The sequence below is a fragment of the Melospiza georgiana genome, chromosome 6 (genome assembly GCF_028018845.1).
Source record: "Melospiza georgiana isolate bMelGeo1 chromosome 6, bMelGeo1.pri, whole genome shotgun sequence".
In the NCBI taxonomy this organism is placed as follows: Eukaryota; Metazoa; Chordata; class Aves; order Passeriformes; family Passerellidae; genus Melospiza; species Melospiza georgiana.
Window position 1 is genome coordinate 39,110,962 of NC_080435.1, and position 21,740 is coordinate 39,132,701.

The 21,740-nt window shown below is 41.7% G+C and overlaps 2 protein-coding genes across 4 annotated transcripts in view; both read left to right on the forward strand.

Moving 5' to 3' along the window:
- Nucleotides 1-6,448, forward strand: part of PRORP (protein only RNase P catalytic subunit) — a 39,384-nt gene extending 32,936 nt beyond the window's left edge. For 2 of the 3 annotated variants that reach the window (XM_058026911.1, XM_058026912.1), the window contains exons 6-8: nt 3,305-3,453; nt 4,077-4,272; nt 5,963-6,448. In XM_058026911.1, the coding sequence (XP_057882894.1) occupies nt 3,305-3,453; nt 4,077-4,272; nt 5,963-6,094 (477 nt within the window). In that variant the 3' untranslated portion in view covers nt 6,095-6,448. Of the gene's footprint in view, nt 1-3,304; nt 3,454-4,025; nt 4,273-5,962 lie in introns of those variants that run through there. The other variant, XM_058026913.1, reaches the window with a different exon arrangement.
- A 3,904-nt stretch (nt 6,449-10,352) lies between these two features.
- On the forward strand, nt 10,353-21,249 carry PSMA6 (proteasome 20S subunit alpha 6). The gene is made up of 7 exons (XM_058026920.1): nt 10,353-10,502; nt 14,348-14,442; nt 15,209-15,290; nt 15,450-15,605; nt 18,550-18,728; nt 19,384-19,478; nt 21,043-21,249. Exons 1-7 carry the CDS (start codon nt 10,427-10,429, stop codon nt 21,098-21,100), a joined length of 741 nt encoding a protein of 246 aa, XP_057882903.1. The 5' UTR covers nt 10,353-10,426; the 3' UTR covers nt 21,101-21,249.
- The last annotated feature ends 491 nt before the right edge of the window (nt 21,250-21,740 follow it).

Below are 21,740 nucleotides of genomic sequence, written 5' to 3' on the forward strand. Positions count from 1 at the left end.
CCTTTTTTGACTGGCTCCAATTGCTGGCTAAACTTTGGAGACAGTGATCGTGCCCAGCCCTACCTGACAGTACAGCAATGGCAGCTCTGAACCTGTGGTCTGTGTTGGGCTTTCTTCTGCATTTTTATAGCTTTGGTTGGGTGGGAGACAGCACTAACAATAGGTGAAAAGAGCAGTAATAGAGCAGTTTGTTGCTCTTATTAGCAGATGACCTGTAGGTGAGTTTTGCTTTTAAATGGCAGTTAGTGAACCCAAATGTTTAAGCAATGTCAAACATGATTTATTAATAAAAAATGTGATTTAAATATTTTTGGTGGTTACTTACTTCTTCGTGCTCTGTGCGTATATGGGTGAGTCACCTTTTGCTGAATCACTGAGTGGTGTGCCTCCCAGCAGCAGTGTGCAGGGATTTCCCATTTCACAATGGGAATCTACCAGTAGTACCTCATGAGAAAGCTACCTCAAGGTAAGCTTTGAAACTGGGGACACATGGCACAGCGTGATCTGGTGATCAGAAGGGGACTGGCAGTGAAGTCTTAGGAAATCTGTATCCTGCTCTGCTCATAGTTCCTGGTATGAGTTAGAGTAATTAACCTGTCTTCCTTATGCTCCATTGTACACTCATGCAACTTCTGCAGATACTAGATTAGTAAAATACCCTTGACTTTTTAAATGAGAGATCACTACTGCTGTTTTTGTATTAACACCATGATGTTCAGTTACTTTCCTGTGTGACTGAAACAAGTGTTAGTGTGTCTCACATCTTCCTTTCTTGAGAAGCAGCCAGGTGTGGGAGTAGGCACACTTAGGAAACCCCCATGTAAGTTCTGTGACTCCTTGTAGATCGCCCCCATTAAGTGCCCAAGCCTAAAGTGACAGAAAAGGCTTTAGTGAAGTTGTGTCAGGTAAGGGGGGTGTGCAGAACAAAATTATCTTTATCTTATGAAAACAAAAGTAATTTCTATCTTTTGTATTTTAGTTGTGTAAGTAAGGTGTGTTAAGTAGAGGAGGGACAGTGCGTTGTTATGTAAGCAGCAGTTTCAAAATTTTAAAATGCTGACTCCCTTTAATTTCACTACATTTTAAGCCTTTGAATTTTTCCATTGCTGTAGCTAATTTATACCAACCTCTCAATTTTCTCCCAGAAGCACTTCACACTAGGAAACCTCATATGCTAAAAATATGTAGGACACGAAAGTCCACATGACTAACAGGTACAAAGTACCACTAGTTACAACTTCCAGAAAGAAAGACCTACAGGAGCTGAATCCAAGAATACTTGGGAATAGCTACTATTGACCAGTCTGTATGTGGAGCTGCTGGTTTTTATCTTCTTTTTTTTCACATGATTTTTTGCTAACCTTTCCTTAATGTAGCAAAATGTTAGGCAAAAAGAAAAAATAATTTCATTTGGAATTTCTAAGGGTTTGCTAAAGTTACTCATTGTTATTATTTCTTCACAGTTGACTTCTGTACATGAAGATGTGCAGAAATGTGGATGCAGTAGTTACATTCCTAACTTTAATTATCTTTAATGAACTCAGATTAACCAGCTTAATTCTCCTTTGGTATTTGAATCCAGCTATTTGCAGGACTGGTTTGGTGCATGAGAAGTTATTGCATTTGGCCTTTTCCTGCTCACATTATGTTTTGTTTGTTTTAACCAGGGAAAAGTAGATTGTACCAATATCCAGTGTGATCTCCTGGAAGCAGGAAGTCAGTTCCAATAGGTATTGTTAGGTGTTTGTGCTTTTCATTAGCACCAAGGTCCTGTGTCTGTATGAAAACAGAGCCTTTAGTCTCTCAGAATCAATACTGGCAACAGCAACTTACAGCTTAACACTTAAAATTAATGTAGAAAATCTTCTGGCTTCCTCTCCCAGATCTCAGATCCAGATTCATGGCATGTCTCATTTGAGCCATCTGCAGGTCCCTTCCTGTGAAGGGCAGTCCCACGTTTCCTGTCTCACCACCTCCAGCAATGTATTCCCATCAGTCATTGGACCCTTGACTCAGGCCTGTCTGCTGGGTTGTGCTCAGCCCTACAAAAGTCTTTTGTTGGATCAGTGAGCTCGTGTGTAGTTGTCAGTGTGTTGGATCAGTGAGCTGTGTGTCAGATATCGTTCTGACACAACAGAAGTAGTGAGATTGTGCAGCTTGAGAGAGGACTGAATAGGGCTGGTACTTGCAGGTAGATGAAACTAAATATATTGTAAAATGGCACACAAAAGTTACATGAATAATTCTTTCTAGCCCCTGAATCAAAAGCAAATTATACCAAAAAATGTGAAGGATCACAAATAGGAGGAAAGGAGGGTAAAGAGTAAGAGAAAGAGAAGGGCAATTGAAGGTATTAAAGGGAGAAGAAGTAACAAGGAAGAGGGAAGTAGCTAGAAAAGCAGGAATGATTAAAGAATGATCAGGAGATTGTATGTTGGCAAATAGTGGTAACAAATACAGGTAAAAATTAGAAAATACCTTTCCCTGGTCATTGAGCATACTGTCCTTGTCTTTCAAATACAATAGATGCATGAATCCCAAGAAACAATTCTTCTGTCTTTCTGGGTCGAACTGACATGCCACGGTTTTGTGAGCAGTCCACAGCAATAACGTGGACGCTGAAATGCAGAACCTTTGCCCTCCCTGAGCTCAGTCTGGGTGAAGCAGGGAGGGAAAGTCCCAGGCACAAGTGCCTGTCCTGAGAAGCACTTCATGCAGAAGAGGCACAGCCCTGAGAGACGCTGGAAGTCCCTCTGAGTTTACCCCTGCTGTGTTGGTTCACAGGCGGGCGGCTGATGTGGATGTGGTTTCCATAACGCCTTAGTCCCGAGGTCACGGATTTCCATGTCCTGCCTCCTCCCCGCAGGGCCGAGGAGGTTCTCCAGCTCCAGCAGGTGGGGCTGGAGAGGCGGTGTGCTCAGGGCTCCCGGTGCTCCGTGGTCACCGTGGGGATCACGTAAATCCAGCGTGATTCATTCCCTCGCCTGACTTGGAAATTCTGACATCTCCATACAACTCTGCCCGAGGTTGTTCATGTCATTTGAACTGCAAGAGCTGGGGTATGAAAGCACTGTATTTGCTGTGTGGTTGAGAGCAGCTTCCTTCAATGAATTGATTTGTTGTGCCTTTTTTCCTTTGTGATTAGGGAATTTAATTACTTATCTGCTTAATTCACGTTGCAGTTAAGAACTGTGTGAAACGAGAGTAGTCTAGAAGTCCCTCTAGGTGAGACACGTGAAAGTATTTCCATGTCACTCAGATTTTACAGCTAAGAAAATCTTTGGGTTTGCTTTGTTTTCTGCAGCTGTTTGATGCTATCAACTGCCTGGCAAAGGAGAATGCCCGGTTGCTTGTGCTGGGCCGCAAACATATGCTGACAAACTCTTCAAATTGGAAAAGAGAAATTATGAAGGAGATGCAGAGTAAGGCAGACTTCTTCTTTGCTGAAAATATGTAAGTTGAAGAAAACAGCTCAATATAATAGAGACCAATGCCTGATTTATGTACATTTTTCTCTAGCTTTTAGTACCATTACTAGTATCTTTATCTGTGTCTGTGAAAGAACCATATCCCTTGCTACACTTGCTTCAAAAGTACATAAAGAGTTGCATTGGGAAGACTTTCATCACTTAGGATCATATTGACAGCTGTATTGTTTATTAGGATTTATGACTGATAAAACCACTGCCAAGAGCACAGTGCCCTGAACTACAGAATTTTGGTAGCATCAGTGTGCAGTTGTGGTCTGCTGCTGTGTGGGGGTACACTGTTGAGTTTTAGCAGTTTTGTTCTATACAGCACAGTATTGTTAAACTTTGTGGCAGGAGATTATATTGTTCTATTATCAGATTGTGAGAAGAGGAAAAATGTCCTCTAAGTAGCACGTGAATAATTTTTATTGCACTCAAGCTTTTGGTGCCCTGTGGTAAACCATTTTTTATTTTACAGGGAACTAGAGTAGTGGTGGGAATTTTCAGTGCTACTGATGAATAAATCTTGATCAGCATTTGAATCACTTCCTGCAGGCACTCACTGCCTTGTGAATGACGTCTGTCCTTTCCATTTGTTTTGTGAAGCTCTGAAGATGACCCCTTCTTGCTGTATGCCACTCTCCGCTCGGGCAAGCACTGCCGGTTTGTCAGCAGGGACTTCCTGCGGGACCACAAGGCCTGTCTGTCCGACAGCGTGACACGCCACCTGTTCCGCAAGTGGCAGCGCGGCCACCAGATTGCGTTCTTCCCTGCTGCAGCAGGAAGGAGCATCAATTTCTTGGTAAGTTTTCCCACTGCAGTCAGAAAACACACAGAGCATACTCATTGAAGATACATTATTTCAAACCCTAGAAGGCAAAATGTCATGTTGAAGCCTAAGAAATGGATTTGTAGCAGTATGCTCAAAACTCCTATGTTAATTGAAAACCCACTGGATTCACAAAGCATGCCAGAAACCAGAAAACTGTAAGAGAGCCAAGAAATGCTACCTAAATGTTTAAAATGGAAATAAAAGTTAATGTATACAAATATTTCCAGTGCTGGAAACTCTGTAACCATTACTGGTCTCAGTAAAACCTGAGTGCCAATGTTTTAATTTATTTTAAATTTTGAAATCCCTTACTCTCCTCTGCAGCACTATTATAAAATATCGTACTTCCAATTATAGAGTTTCTTTCATCTTTATTTTAAAGAAGCTGGAAAATACAGGCATTTCAGTATTCACTGTAATAGTAACCTAACGTAGGTGTAAAGTTTCATGAGGGAAAGCCCATAACAGTCAAGTTTATAGTTAGTGTTCAGCTACAGAAACTGCAGTAATGTCATTTTATGGCAGAATACTACTTTTGTCTAGCAGATATGTATTCTTGTGAACCGTACAGTAACAGGAATGCAGCTGTTAAGATTTTTCTAGGGAAAAATCCATCATGTGACATTCTACATGCAGTTCTTTTGTTATCTGCTGTCTGTATTGTTACTGCCTGCTTAAAGGAATACTGCACCTATGCCGATTAATTTTCTTCCTTTGCTGGTTGAAATTGTAAAATAACATTCATGATTACAAACAGAGATAGCAGTTTGTAAGAATGACAGCCTTTCATTCTTTGTTGCCATACATACATTACTTCTTATGGAGCCAAATAATGAATGGTGGGTCACCTGAGCTAAGCTAACACAGCTTTAGCTGTTTCTTTCTCTTGTACAAAGGGACTATTAATTTTCACATCTTAATTCCTATACAAGAGATTTGGGTGATTGATATTCCCAGCCACAGCTGTCTTCTAAGTTTTTCTGGAAGCTACCACAGTAAAGCAGACTTCCAAGACTATACATATAGAGTGATAGTATGTCCTGGGAACCATAATTACCAACCAGTAATGTTTCTTTTGTATTTGTCTTATATATGTTGAATTAGTGTACCTGCAATGTAATAAACCTGAAAGATTGTTTATTCTTTTTGTTCAACCAGATGCTTCTGAAAGTGTTAGTGATAAACCCTTTTCTTACTTCTCCTTGGGACAGAGCAAGTCAGCTCTGTAAATAGACACACTGGGAGAACAAATGCAAGATGTCATTAATGTCATTAAATCCTACACTCCAGCCTATAAACTCCACATCCTGAGTAATTCCCATATGATTTCATTTAACTGAACAGAACAACAATCATTTTGTCATTTCTAGTAATTGAGTGCATTATCCTGAAATCATTATTATCTAGTGCAGATTGAAGACAGAATTTATAATGACACCTAGACCACAAAATACTAGAAGATAGTTTAGTTTTTCCTCCAGTACTAAAATTTAGAATTTGTTTTGTATAAGAAAATAAAAATAGAGTTGTTAAGAGATAAAACTGTGGAGACTTCTAAGGTAAGCATTGAGAGTTGTAACTAACTACCTGTAACTGATATTTCAGTAATACTTTGTACAAAGTCTAAAAAAAATGTTTTCCCTGTGTTTTTTCCCAACAGCCAGCTTTGCGTTACGACTGTGTGGTACAGACCACAGGTGATACATGGCATATTCCCTATAAAGATGTTTTTGAGGAAAAATATTCATATCAAATACCAAGAAAATGGCTCTGCATTCACCAGAAATTATGAAGAATGTAATTGGATAAGCTGAAGCGCCCTCTTTTTTTTTTTTTTTTTTTTTAATTAAATCTCTGTTGCTGGCTAGGAGAGTTCAGCAGGACAGTTATGGGGTGAGGTGTGTTACTAAAGAAAATTGAGTGACTGCTTTTGACAAAATCATTCCTGCATACATCTCTTAACACCAACAGTGGTGGTCCAGTGGGGGTGAATTATGTCCATTATTTCTATTTTTACAGGCAATTTTTGATTTGAATTAAAACTTGCTTTTTCCTGTTGGAATTGGAGTTTGGGCATTTTTATCTTTTATTTTTTCTCAAGCTTTTCATCTACATTGGAATAAACTCTGTACATTGAAGAAATTAAGCAAGACTTGCAAAGTGCCTTCAGAGTTTGTGGTGCTGGGCTTTCAGCACTCTCCAGATCCAATGTGTTTGGGCAGCAATGTATATTTATATAGCACAGGGTAGAAGCTGAACACCAGCATCCCTTCACTACCAATGCCTTGTATCAATGTCCAGAGCTCAATAACAGTATGAAAATGCTGCAGTGGTGGTGATGGAGAAGAGAGACATGGGGAGGAAGAGAGGGAATGGGGTGGCTAATGAAAGATCAGCAGATCTCATGAGATGGTGTATTTCAGCAAATGGTGCATTTACCCTTCACCAGACACACACAGACCTAAGACTTCCTCACTCTAATTAGAGTTTGTTTGATAACGTAGAATGCAAGAGATTGGTTATAGAAACATATAGCAATCATTTGTTTGGAAGAATAAGGAAAGAGCCAGTGGAATTTGGGAATTTTTTTAGTGGCTCTTCCACACTCCTAAATTTGCTGTTTCTGACAGGATTTGGCATTACTGCAATAGTTTGCTGGTGGAAATGCGTGGATTTTTTTAAATGAAAATGGATAGCTAGAAATTCTTAAAGACAATAATAGGACAAAATTGATTCTTGTACATTTCTATAAAATCTGTCCCAAATTATAAAGCAAAAAAAAAATAGTATTAATTACAGTAAAAGTATTCTGAGTTATTTGTGTGTATGTGGTAAATGTGTTTGTTTATTGCACTTACAACTTTAATGCAAACCTTTCTCCTCCCAAAAGGTAGAAATGCCACATAAATCTCAGATGAAATATCCTGAGCTTGTCACATCTGTGTCATCCAAAAATCCTCTGAGATGAAATGTTAAGATATTTTGTATAGAACTCGCAGTTCTGAGTTCTTGCAGGCCTCGTGACAGGCTCCCTCAGGACTCATGCATTCAAGCATGTTCCCTGCTATTTTTTTTTCCAGGACGGTCCTGACACATGTTCTACCTCTAGTATGAGTTTGTAAACCAGCAGGTGTGATTTGCATACAGTCATGTCCTTCAGAAGTGTCCCTCACCCTGTGCAGAAAGTGTAGAGGAGCTGGGTGCCTCTTGAGGTAACATAAAAGCTTGGCTTTAAATTCATCATATTGTTGGTAGTGTTCATCACAGACCCTTTTCCTGACAGAACATGACAGCTCCTATGGAGTCCAGCAGGAAAAGCAGAGGGATTGGATCTACTTCTCTCATTCCTTAATACTTCTAATTTGTCAGAAGATTGCTTTTATAATTCTTTAAGTTAGAGAACTGCCACATCACCTTGAAAGTGGAAATAGTGCTTTTAAATTGGGTGTCTGCTCCTGTGCAGGAGGGCTTAGTTAGCAGCTGCTGCTCTGTTTGGGGCTCCCACACCCCTGTATGAAGTTGTGCATGGCCTGAGCTGGTGTCATTCTGTGCTGTTACAGCCCTCCTTTGGTCCTAGCTCTGATGGTCCTGCAGCCCAAAGCAATGCAGAGATGTGTCTTAAAACTGTTTTGGCTAGGTCAGAACTGGCATTGTTGCACTCAACTAGCACCATGGCACAAGTACTGGTACCTGTGTGGGGTGGGGTTCAAGTGTCAGCCTGCAGAAGGTGGGTCCCTGCAGCAGCTCTGCCTTAGGTCAGCCCTAGCTGAGCAGAAACTGCACCTTCAGGGTGGGTACCATTTCTTTGTCACTGAATTCTGTATTTTACCTCACTCTGGTCATTAACAGGCATGCATAATATCCACATATAACTGCATATATAATAAATGTAATAAACGCATCCTCTACTTCCTTTCTAATCAGGACATGTCCCTAATCAATCACTTGGGTTTCACCTCAAAAACTGTTCTTAGAGAGATACTGTAATGCCTTCTAAATAATAACACTTCCTAAATACACATTACTAGTATATTTAGGGGATGATGGAACAGAATGTGGAATTTACAATTGGAAGGTATTACAACATTGATGTCAGATTTGTGACTTTTTCTGTGTTTGCTGTTAAAACACTTCTCTGTAGATCCTTACAGGGAATTAATGGCCTCTGTGGAACCAAAGGGGAAACATTAGTGATGACCCTACAGACTTCTTCAGGTGCATACTACATGGAGACAACAGACACACTGGCAAGATGAAGTTGAGAAAGAACTGATTCAGCCTGTACTCCAGCTATTTTCACCTCCAAGATCTCCCACTTACTGCTTACTGTGTTAAAAATATGACAGTGAGAACAGCTTTCCTCAGGATACTGCAACACAGAATTTGACTCCATACTCAAACTCATCAGAAGTGATTTAACATTAAACCAAAAGCATGATTGCTCTTCTGAAACAATGCTGTACTCTGGAAGCTGTATCCTGAAAGTAGCATAACTTCCACTCCATCATGTCCGTGGTATTGAGCAACTACACTCTTTCCTTTATCTAATTCAAATACTGAATCTTTGATTCCAAACATAAGGATTTTCTTGGTTTGGCAGTCAGGCTGAACACTTGATATTTACTTAGATTTTCTCATGCCCTTTTTCTCAGGAGAAAAAAAAATCATTCCAGAGAATCAAAGAGTTCTGTAGATGGAAGAACTGTAAAGATATGGATCATCATTTTGTAGAAACTGGTCTTACAGGGATCATAAGAATCACAAATGATGTTCTGGAAGGAATGCCTAGGGATCTATCATTGGTTGTGTCAGTGCAAAAGCATCAAGTGGCACATAGAAGGTTCAGATAAAAGGTGAGGTTTCAGGTAAAACCACACAACATGCTGTTCTGCTGACCAGCTCTTTGCCATGGCATGTTGTGGATTCAAGAAGTACAGGTGGGTTCAAGGGGAGACCGGAAAGTTCACAAAAGAGAAGCAGCAAGGGTTACTAAATAACCAGACACTATCCCTGCCTTGGGAAGTCCCTCCAGATGGCTGGAGGCTGGGGGAGGATTCAGGGAGTGTACCATGAAAGGCTCTCTCTAGTCCTTAAATCCTCGGGTATCCCCTTTTGGCCACATTTGCAGACAGACATTGGATAGGACTGGCTCCGTTCTGAGCCAGCAGACACAGTTATACGTGTTCGTGTTCTGTGTGTCCCTAACAAAAGGGAAAAACTGAGTCTTGTAATGCATAGTAGGACATTGTTCTCCCATAGTATTAATGAGCAAGGAGAAGTATTTTGAAAAATTTGAGGATACAGACTTTAATGCATGGCATACAAAAAATCGACCTTTATTCTGCTATTTCAACAAAGAATAGGCTCTCCTAATAATAACTTCAAAGTAGAGGTGTGGATACCAGAATGTGGCTTTTCCAACTCTTTTAATGACCAGCTCTTAAAAAATGCCTTCCCACAAAGAGCAGGGGAATTCCAAGATGTTAAAAGGCAAAAAACTTATAATCACGAGTTTCAGTTTGGGGAATTTCCCTTTGGACTGGACACCGATGAAAAGTCTTTTAAACATCGCATTATAACGCATTATAATTGTTGCAGCGGCGGCAACAATTACCTACGAATACCTTAAACATGGTTTTTTGAGGTACTTGCTTTAAAATTATTCTCATTCACGAGCACAGGCGGAAATACTTCGTTCGGAATTTTAGGAGGGGTTTTGTTTTCGCGGCTGGCCGGTGATACTTTGATCCAGCGTTGATGAATGCCGCGATGATACTTTTATTCCGTTTCCTGTGCATTCCCTCAGGCACGTCCGGCGGGCTTCCAGGGTTCCACGAGCCGAGCCGAGCCGAGCCGTGCCTCACCTCACTATCACTGTCACTGTCACAGCCCCAGCCGCCGCCGCGGCAGAGCCCCGCCTTCCGCTCGCGCCCTCCGTGACGCGTCTCGGCGCGGCGGCCGCGGGGTTCGCGCATGCGCAGCGCCGGTGCCGGACCGTGACGGTGCGGGAGCGGCGCGCGCCTGCGCGGGGTGTGCGCGTGCCCCGGAAGCGCTCCGGCGGAGGCTGCGGCTGCGGCGGGGCCCTGCACGCGGACAGCTCCCCCCGGCCCGCGCCGCTCCCGCCATGTCCCGCGGCTCCAGCGCCGGCTTCGACCGGCACATCACCATCTTCTCGCCCGAGGGCCGCCTCTACCAAGTCGGTGCGTGTCCGGCCGCGGCGCCGCCGCCGAACTGCCCCGTCACGGGCCCGGCCCGCCCGCGCTCCCCGCCGAGCGGGGCCTGTCGCGGCTCGGGAGCGCCGGCTCCCGCCTGGCCTGGTGCCGCCGTGGGTGGGGGAAGCCTGGTGGGAGCGTGGAGCGGCGGCGGTCCCGGTCGTGCCGGCCTGGGGACCCGGGAGGGGATCCTCGCTTGAGATAAGGAAAGCCAGAGCCAGGGTGGCTCTCTCGAGTGTCCCCTGCCGCCGGGAGGGCCTGCTCGGAGCCCCCGGTGTTCCATCTCCCGTGCTTGGACTCCAAAGCTGCCGCTCTCCAGAGGCTGCTCGGTCTCCCTTAAGTGTTCCTTTGAGTGAATCTTGCCAAGCCTCGGAGCGCTGCGTTTTGGGGTCTGAGAGCTGTGGTAGCTGTTGGAAATGGGATTTGAACAGCTCAACCCTGCGTGCCGGAGTGACAGTGTCAGTTCTTGGGTGTAACTCGTGCACTTTCTTGTTACACCTGAATGCCGCTTTTTCTGTGGCCTGTGAGATAGCAGCAAGCATCCTTTGTTTTCAGGTTTCTTGGAATAACCTGAAGCCAAGCTTCAGCTTTTTCTGTAAACCACTGGTTCTGTTATTCCTATTTTTGCACTGCACCAGATTTGTACAGAAGCACATCCCGGTGCCCTTGTGTGGGATACAGCCAGCTCACAGTGCGCCAGGACAGTAGCTGGGGAGTGCCCCTGGATGGAGGAGCCTCTCAACAGGGACACATGAACTGTTCTGCAGCATCATCCTGATGCTGCCTCCCCCAGCTGCAGCGCCTTCACTGCACATCCACTGCATGTTATGTCCATAAATCCCTCTGTTCTCCAGAAAGGAGCTTGCTGGGGTCAGATTGCATTAATTGCCCGTGGCAGCCATGTAGTTTTTTTGTGACTGCCCTTGAGTTTTTCTCAGGAAGAAGCCTGTATGGATTAGGCCTCATGGACAGGTGGCCCAGTCTCGAGCAGTCCCTTCTGCAAGGAAGAATGAGGAAGGTGCCTGTACTAGATACCTACATGGGGGTGCTGTCGTATATCTGGAGCATGTGTAATGTTTATTTGTCCTTTATATGTAGGGGTGGTAGGGACAGTGCTTCCTCACACAGGGTTTCAGTGGTGCTGTGGCAGAGGAATCCTGGGCTCCCACCTTCAGCTGCCCTTAAAACAGGCTGGTTAGTCCTCATCACTTCCCACTGTGTCACAGTGCTGCTTGTTGGGAATGGTTTCTGCATTCTGTAGCAGAGAGGAAACTGAGCCTTGGTTTTCTGCCTCTGGGGTGTACTTAGCCAGTAGGTTGATGTATGAGAAATGTGTGGTACCTCCATGCCTTTTAACAGTGTCTTAGAAACAAGTATCTGCATGTGTATTTGAGAGCTTCTGCGCACAGCCTGAAGCTGTCTTAAACCTATTTTAAGTACCTATGTGCTATAGGAAGAAAAATATGTAGATGTTAACTTCAAGCAAGCATGAGCTCACTTTACTCAGAGCCAGGCTGGTAACTCGGGCATGGTGCCCCATGGGTGTCCCTGTTTGCCAGCATCTAGCCACAGCATGGGCAGAAATCTCATGCTTGCTTGCAATCAAATGTCCACATCTAGGTGGTTTTGTTTTGTCTTTGTCTCTTTGCTGGATTAAGGTTAGCTAGGAGCTGTCAAGGATTAGCATGGACATGTATTGCTCTAAGATTGCCTTAAAACTTGAGTTTTTTCTGGAATTTGGCAGTATGGGAATAGAGATTTCCAGTGTAGTGATATTGGACTGAAATGCTTTTACTTCGTTTTAGGTCTGTCTTCTGCTTCCAAAGCTCAGAAAACTTGTGTGCCTTTGATCTCATATTAGAAAACTTAACAGTTATTTCACATTACTGTGGTTAAAATCCCTCAAAACATCAGTGTTCTCTTGCTCCCTGTTAGTTTCAGTCTTCAAAGGTGGTGTTTCTTCTCGGTGGAGTTTTGAGAGGTGAAGAAAATTACTACAGTAAAATTTCTGGCTGTTGCCATGTATTCAGGGAACAGAAAGGGACTGCTCTTTTCAGAGAGAATGTCTGCAGTGCTGCTGAAATACTTACTTAGCAGTAAACAGACTTAAAACAGCACTAGCAACTCGGATTTGTTACATTGTAAGAGCCAATTCACCTTTTGGCTTGTTTCCTTGAAAACTGAGCACTCAGGGGCTGCAGTTTCACAGGCCTGGTTGTTGGGAGTTGTGAGCCAAACCCAGTTGGTGACAGGCATCGATCCCTACTGCCACCTCAGTGTCACAGAAGCACAGAGTGGCTGACATTGGGTGGGCCCTCTGGAGATGGTCTGGCCCCAAGCCCCTGCCCAGGGAGGCCCACCCAGAGCTGGGTGCCCCGGAGTGTTTCGGGTGGGTTTCACAGGCAGCCTGTTCCAGAGCTCAGTCACCATCACAGTAAAACATGCTTTAGGTGTTTGGGTGGACCCTCCTGTTTCAGTTTGTTCCAGTCTCCTCTGATTTTGTCCTGTCACTGGCATCAGTGCAAAAAGGCTGGCTCTGTCCATCTGCTTTCCACGCTGCCTTCAGGGGGTTGTGCAGACAGACAGACAAGCGGTGCAGAGCCTGTGCTCCAGCTTTGGGCATTGTCCTTGTGCAGGCAGTGCCGGCTCCTGCCTCCTGGGGCTTGTGCTCTCTGCTTGTGCTGCAGGCTGGCACTCACCATCCCCGGGGGGCACAGCTGTGCAGAGGGAAAGGGGGAACATCCCTTATGGCACTTTGGGTAACCAGTAAATAGGTAAATAGTAAATGCTAAAATAAATAAATAAATAGTAAATGCTCTGATGTCTGAGAGTAGTAAATACAGTGCCACCAATACACCACAGTGAGCCCTTCCTCAACAATGACTCTGCAGATTGAGCATTAATGTGCAAGGTTTGAGGGTTTTTTTCATCTTCAGATTATTACTCCTCTCTTCTGTTGTGCAATCTCTTCTATAGATCTGAAGCTTTTAAAATAGCCAAGTTTCTTGCTCCCGTTATTTTAGGATAGTTTTAGCAATTTACTATGCTGTTTGTAGACATGTTCTGAATTCTGGGTTCATGTGCATGGCTAACACAAAAACTCACCTACATTTAGCTGCTGTGTGAAACTTGCCACTCAGCCAGATATTAGGAGTTTCTGAATGTTTATCAAATATTGCCAGTTTTTAAAGTTCTTGTGCCTAAGGCTTTTGAAACCATCAATCAGGAGAAATTTATTCCACGGATAATTTCATGACTGTTACCTTAGTGTAATCCATTTTTAATCCATTGTACTTACATGAACAACACTTTAACTTGCATCTGTGTAGCTTTCACTATAAAAAGTGAAGAAAAGCATTGCAGTGTTTGAATGTCAAGTCAGAAAATATGATCATTAAAACCTGTCTCCTGTGTCATCTTACCACTTTTCATCTATATCAATAAAAAATTAGAAAAGAAGCTTTACATCCTTTAAAATACTAAAATTCATGTCAAGAATTCTTCTCTAAGAATTTATGGTTACTGTAGATTAAAGTTGGACAATTTTGGTCAAGTTCAGAACAGCCTTTTTGTTCTAAAACTTATTCTGTTACTGTTAAGCTTGAACTGAACAAAAAGTCAAGTTAGAAGGAGCATTTGAAGGAAGCAGTGACGGTGATTTTGTGAAGAGAGTCAATGCACATTTTGCTAAAGAGTTTAAGGACACAAAGTGTTGCACAAGTATTAAAGTATTAAAAGGCCAGAAATTAGTGGGATCCTGTGTTGGGGGGAATTGTTCCTTGTACTGGTGTCTCTGACACAAGTTTTTTATTAACATTTGTATCTTTTTCTAGAATATGCATTTAAGGCCATAAACCAAGGTGGACTTACATCTGTAGCTGTTCGTGGGAAAGACTCTGCAGTAATTGTAACACAGAAGAAAGTACCTGTAAGTAGTCTGGTTTTGAGGGGAGGGCTGGAAGGAGAGGAGTAAAAAAGATGGAGTGAGACTCAGCAATATTGATATTATTCTTATTAGCACTAACATAAATTGCTATTTGAACTGAATATATAATTACCATTCTGCTTATTACAAGTTCTAGTTCCATGTAGTGCTCCACTGTACATTTTCTCACTAAGTAGTGCTATATTGGTTTTCTCTGTAGTTGTTGAAGGGATAAATCTAAAATATAAATTGACCCTGCTGTATGGAGCATGCATTCATTGCTCTGGCTTGTAAAGGCTGAGTTGTTCATAAGCAGTTCCCTGATTCCTTGAATTTCTGCTGAGAAAACCAATAGCACACAGAGCATGCTTTTCATAGGTTTTTGAGAGTGTTTCAGCTCAGTGGTGATGTACTGTTGAAAAAGGGGGAAAATTCTTTTATGTTTGAAGGGCAGCATGCAATAAGAGAGCAAGCTTTTGTGTGTGGGTTCTCAGAGTTTCTTCAGAGGGAAAAGGACTGTGATGTTGATCATGTTCTTGTTGTTCTCCTTCTGCAGATCTGTGGTTTTATTCTTCCCTGTTCTCCAGTTTCTTCCTTTGCATTCCTACAGCAGTAAAAACTGGGAAGCCTGAAAGACAATTTGTGGCTGTTATGGGTCCTTTTGGGCTCTTCTGTAAAAAAAAAGAGGATTGGGGTTTTTTTGTTTGTTTGTTTTCTTTTTACTTCGAGGACAGTGTTTGCTATTGCATTATTTCTGTTTCCTCTTTAGGACAAGTTACTGGATTCCAACACAGTGACTCATTTATTCAAGATTACTGAAAATATCGGTTGTGTGATGACAGGAATGACAGGTATTTCATTCACCAGTCTGGTTTTGGAGAACTTACCTAGTTCTCATGGATATATTTAAAGAGAATGTAAAGTTGGACCTGGAATTTGTATCCTTAAGCAGTGCTAGAAACAAAGATGGCACATATTCAGTGGAATTAATATTAGTTCTCTTTGTCTAGCTGACAGCAGATCCCAGGTGCAGAGAGCCCGCTATGAGGCTGCTAACTGGAAGTACAAGTATGGATATGACATCCCTGTGGATATGCTGTGTAAAAGGATTGCAGATATTTCTCAGGTCTATACACAGAATGCTGAAATGAGGCCCCTTGGTTGCTGTAAGTACAGTGTATGAGAATGATCTTTGCTGTTTCTTCTCTAAGTTTGCAAATTCGTATGGAAGAAATTCTCACCCATTTTCAAAGTGGGTAACTGAGGGTGTAAGGGGGATGAGCAGCTGAATGAGAGAGCAGTGTTGTAGGTCTCGAACTGGAGCCCTGATTTTACCACTGACTCAGCATTTGAAATAATGTAGCCTCTCTGGTACTATTCCACCTTATATTTTGGGGGTCCTGATGTGTTTGCACTGTGCAGTGGTATCTGTGAGTAGGAGATGCTCTTTGTAACTGTGTCTGTTTGTGGTGGCTTGACCCTGGATGGATGCCAAGTGTCTGCAAAAGTCTCTCCATTGCTCCTTTCCTCAGCTAGACATAGAAGAGAAAAAATACCATGGAAAGCCTTTGGGTCAAGATAAGGGCAGGGAGGCATCACTCACCAATTACCACCATGGCAAAACAGATCCACCTTCGGGAGATTACTTGAATTATTAACAAGCAAAACCAAATCTTCAAAACACTTGCTCCCTACCTCCTTCACAGATTTAACTTTAGTCCTGGTTCTCTACCTGTCCCACAGTGGCACAGGGAGATAGGAAGGGGGTCTGTGGTCAGTACATGGTACATTGTTTTTCTGCTGCTACATCTTCCTCAGAGGGAGGACTCCTCACACTCCTCCCATGCTCCAGTGTGTCTCCCACAGGAGACAGTGCTCCAGGAACTTCTCCAAAGTGAGTCCTTCTCACAGGCTGCAGTTCTTCACAAACTGCTCCAGCAAGGAGCCCACATTATGTGGGGTGCAGTCCTGCAGGAACTGGCTGCTCCAGTGTGGGCTCCTTTCTCCACAGCACCACTGGTCCTGCCAGAAGCCTATCCCAGGACAGGCTCCACATGGGGCCACAGCCTCCTCCAGGCATCCACATGCTCCAGTGTGGGCTCCTCCAGGGGCTGCAGGTGGATGTCTCTCCACCATGGGTGTCCATGGGCTGCAGGGCCACAGCTGCCTCACACCACAGGCTGCAGGGGAGTCTCAGTTCTGGCAGCTCCTTCCCTCCATCATTTGCCTCAGTGCCTGCAAAGTTGTTCCTCTCACATATTCTCACTCCTCTCTTCTCTGTCTGCAATTTCCTTCTTTTTTTTTTTCTTTCTTGAATATGTTATCCCAGCGGCACTACCACCACTGTGGATGGACTTGGCCTCAGCCAGCAGCAGGCTGGTCTGGAGCCAGCTGGCTTGGGCTCCTTTGGACACAGGGGAAGCTTCTGGCAGCTTCTGACAGCAGCCAGCCCTGCAGCCCTCTCACTAGCAAAACCTTGCCATGCAAGCCCAGTGCACTGTGTCTGGGTAAACAGCACTGTAAAAGAGAGAGATGGAGAGTGCAGTTATCTTTGTGCAGGTTTTGTGGCATTTTTTAATCTAAGTAGTATGTATAGGACAGATTTACAAAATTTTTTCTCCTAACTTAGCTATTGTATATATAATGTAGAGGGAAAAGTGTCTAAAATATTTCCCTTGCAAATATTTCTACATGTCTTGTTTTATAACAGCAAATGCAGCTTAAAAAGAAGTTGTGTGTTGAGTCATTTTTTGTAGATGTTCCTGGTGATCTCTGTGTTCTGGGCTTGGTTCTGACTTGTGTTTTCTTTTGTGTTTGGCCATAAGCAAATTATAAACAAACTGTTAGGCTGTTCAGGAACTGAGGTAAAACACTTAACAGGTTTCCTCAGTTACTTTTTCATTAAACATTCTGTCTGAGTTTCTTTTTCATTGGTTGGGTTTTGTTGTTTTTTTTTTTTTGTTTTTTTTTAAGGAGAATAGTTTCAGAATTGATGAATCACTTCTCCTAATCATACTAGCCACTAAGACTTCTCACTAAAGAAGCAACATTCAGAGTTGCACCACAGTTTCCATGATGGGGCAATTCTCCTATGCTTGTGTGCTTGTAATTTTCAGGAAAGATTGTTTCTTTCTTCTGTTGGCATTCCCCATGCCTTGATACTGCTGGAAATTCCTTTTTAAAAATACATTAATAAAAATGCATTTTTCTTTACTTCACTTAGTCTTTTTGAAAATATGAGGGGACTTTTTTTTCTGTTTTAGTAATAGCTGCTCAGAAGTTTATCATCTCTAATTACTAGTTAAAAGTTACACAATTGTAAAGTGAAAATAATTGAAAACCATGACCTTGTTCTGTTTTGGGTTTTTATTGCAAGTATTGGTTTTGACTTCTTTTTAATATGCATATTGAGACAATGCAGCTGTAAATCAAGAAGTGAGGGTGAACACATGAATTGCAGTGATGTGGTCAGTTTGTGTTACTTGAAAACTGTCCAGCTTCACAATACTTAGTCAGATGATATTCAAGGATTCAGTTATGTCCTGATATTAACACTTTTCATTTCAGATTTTTTTTTAATTTAAAGATGAAAAGGTATGTAATGCACTGTTTTTCAGGGTTACAAACAAAAAATCTAAATTTCTTTTTAATATTTCCATTCATTTCAGTATGTTTGTAAAGTTGCTATCTAGTAAACGCACGTGGTAATTGAAATATTGTTTACACATTCGTGTCATATAACACAGGATGTGAGCTGTGGTTTGGTAAACTTTCTATCAGGATAAAACTTTTGTATTTCCTGACTTTGTGGTTCTCTACACACTGAGCATGGCAAAAATGTTTGTATGTTCAATGAGAATGCCTTCTTTGGGAATGACAGAAATATAGTTTCTGCTGAACTGGGCTGTGCACCTGGTAAGGAGATGCTGGCAAGAAATGGCAAATTAGAGATAAAAAGGAAATCACAGCTCCAGGTATGGGACTGATTCCCAAAGATATACTGCTGTGCATGCATGTTTTGTCACAGAGAGGACTATCCATTCTGTTCTTCAGTTGAATTAAATTGCTAAAATGGGGAAAATAAATCAATTAACAAATTTTCTCTTCCAGGTATGATTTTGATTGGTATTGATGAGGAGCACGGCCCTCAGGTGTACAAGTGTGACCCAGCAGGTTACTATTGTGGGTTCAAGGCCACAGCTGCAGGAGTTAAACAGACAGAGTCAACCAGTTTCCTTGAAAAGAAAGTAAAGAAGAAATTTGATTGGACATATGAACAAACAGTAGAGGTAGGCCAGCAGAAGGAAATTAAAATTTGTTTAAAGTATTTTTAATGAATATGCTGCATGTGGGCTTGCAATGCAGAGAAATGTTGTTAGGCATTTCCTCTTTCCCTACAGTTCTGTATTGCTGCCAGAGCAAACACAGCTATTCCAACCAGAAAATCATTTGAAGCTGTTCTGCAAGTATTTGAATGGTCATCTAATCTGTTGTTTTGCTTTATGTTAGCTGAAGCAGATTCTGTAATTGTAGCACTCCCACTGTAGGTGGTGTTTGGTAACTACAGTGCTTGATTTTAGGGATACCAGTATGATTAACTTGTAGTGACATTTAAAATAATCTTCATATTAGAAGGTATTTCAAACAGTATCTTTGCATGATAAAAGGTTTTGGTTTTGTTGTGTCTTTTTCTGCTATGAAAACATGTTGTGTCTTTTTCTGCTTTTTGAAGTTTGGACTTTTAGGGAGAGGACTGGAGAGGGGCTGTATTCTGTAGCAAGGGGAAACTATTTGGAATTTTTAAGCTGAGATTTTGAAGTGAGAGGAAGTAACTTTAAACCAGAAGGAAGGATAATTGTTAATGCTGTGTCTATTAAGAGAAAAAAAAAAAAGAGAAGAATTTGTGCTTTCTTTCTAATGACAGGGTTTTTTTTCATCTTTCAGACAGCAATAACATGCCTGTCTACTGTACTATCCATTGATTTCAAACCTTCAGAAATAGAAGTTGGTGTAGTCACAGTGGAAAATCCTAAGTTCAGGTAAGCAATCAGTGTTGATAAAACTTGGTGTGTTTCTCTGATTATGTGCAATTAGTTTTACCTTCTTTTGTAATTGTAAATTAAGAAAAAGAGATAAATTTAAGAGATTGAAGTTTTGAAGGGCTTTTTACTTGAAACTCTTCAAAATGTCTAGGGGTAGAAAACATTGTGTAAAAAGAATAATGCAGTTTTAGAATGTGTGACACAGTTAAGGGATTTAGCAGAGAAAAGCAATCTCTTTCCTGTCTTAAAAGGGTATGGCTTTCTGTGATGATTGAAATGTAGTTACATCTGGTCTAGACATGTTTTCATGCTTAGATGCATAAAAATTTTTCATAGTAATGGTATCTGGAGTCCACTTCCAAATCATAGCCATACTAACTAATGCAGTAAAGTCTGGTTTATATTATGGAATATTTACAAGACCCTTAAATTCTTTATTCTTTTTCTAAAATGAGTCTTTAAATTATTTGTGCTTATCTTTTATTTATTAGCATTTCTTAACATCTAAAATATGTAGTTAATAGATTATGGACTTGTACAGTTTGAAAAACTGTATTTAAATTGGGTAAGATTAAAAGATCACGGATTTAAAAAATCACAAATGATTTGAAAATGGCTGAGCTATCTACTTTGTGAGTACTCTGCAGTCCCATCTAGCATGAATCAAGGCACCTGCAATTTCTTCCCTCCTCCATTGCCTGCAGCACACTTGTGTGCACCAGGATCACCTGGCCAGTGTATCAAGGCAGTGCCTGGGAGTCTTTCCTGAAGGGCAGGAATGTTTCACCGGGGATACAGAGTACTTGGCAGCCTGCTCACAGCACACTGTATAGCTGCAGGAGTGTGCATGAAATGTGGGAGAAAAACTTGGGGGAGTTTTTATCATGCAAAAAGAACCCTCCAGGTATGGCTTACCTAAAATTTAGGTAAATCTGGCTTGCTGCAGAGGGATTCAGTTATTTCTGCTTTCGTCTTTAACTGAGGGGGTTTTTGAGTTTTTTATTTAAAAAGAAGAGAGGAACAAAGTAAAATTGGTAGCAAAGTCTGCTGTTACTTTAGTCTAACTACTTGGGAAGTGAGGACTGAAGACAGTCTTCAAACCTTTGGGTCCTACAGGTTCAGTCCTTTAAGTGCTTCCTTCCTAATGTTTTTAAGGTGGACATGGTGATGGTGGGTGGTTTTGTATCTGGTGGTGTGCTGAGGACAACAGAGCAGCACAGTATTTGTGAGAAAACACACAGGAGCTGCATGAGCCCTTTTCTCCTGCCACTCAAGGGATCAAGCTGCCTTCTCACTAGGTCTCAACTTGCAAATGCGTTACTCATGAAGAATTACCTGTTACTTTTCTATCATTTGTTATCTCCTTGCTCTCTAGTGCTTTTGATTCTTCCTTTATTTTTCAAGAGAATTGGGATGTCAGCCTGTGGCACTGGCAGCAAGGCTTTAAAGGGCAGAAAGATGCATTGCTGTAAAACTTATTTGTATGGATATTAGGTTGTAATATTGGAGCTTAAGGGGAAGAATCATTTAAGCTATTTAAGATTTCTTTTTGTTCTTTCAGGATCCTTACAGAAGCAGAGATTGATGTGCACCTTGTAGCTCTGGCAGAGAGAGACTAATTAGCATTCCCATTTCCATTGTCTGTGCTTCTGGCCAGGATGTTTGGTGAAAAGAAAACACTTAATAATGGTTTTAGATTATGGGTGGGAAACAGTGTTCACTATATGATGTATTTTACTCTGTACAAATAAAACAGAGGTTTTTGAAATTCTTGGTGTCTCCTTTCAATATTTTTTTAAACTTCCAATTTTATTAAATTGTCATCAAAATGCTTGATGACTTTTAGTGTTTCTGTGGTAATTGCCTGCCTTTTAATTGTATTTTAAGAGAAATTTTATGCTCTGAGCTGTATTTTCCATCTGAGCTATTTGACTCTTTGTGTAAAGTTAATACCAGTTTTTCTGGTGTGTGTGTCTTGAGATAATTCCTACATTCATGTTCGTTCTCTCCATGGCCTGATGTTGAAAGCCTTACAACATTACTGGTTTAATTGTGGGGAAGTTAGAAAGACCTTATTTGCTCAGGTTTATATGGGATATAGGGCAAAAGCAGAAGGAAGAAGCTTGAGCTGTGAGTCTGAGTCCAGTCCTTTGGACTGATTTATTTGCAATGCAAGTAGTGGATTTAAGAGATGTCTTGTATAATTAAACAGCTCTGAAGCTGACATTTATTTAGGGAAAATACTCTATGTGTAGTGTA

What these genes read in the sequence shown, in the direction of transcription:
- PSMA6 (XM_058026920.1), top strand. Translation starts at nt 10,427, where the DNA reads ATGTCCCGCGGCTCCAGCGCCGGCTTCGACCGGCACATCACCATCTTC. An exon ending in TGTGATGACAGGAATGACAG is followed by an intron (nt 15,291 to 15,449) that starts GTATTTCATTCA and finishes CTCTTTGTCTAG; the next exon opens with CTGACAGCAGATCCCAGGTG. An exon ending in AATGAGGCCCCTTGGTTGCT is followed by an intron (nt 15,606 to 18,549) that starts GTAAGTACAGTG and finishes TTTCTCTTCCAG; the next exon opens with GTATGATTTTGATTGGTATT.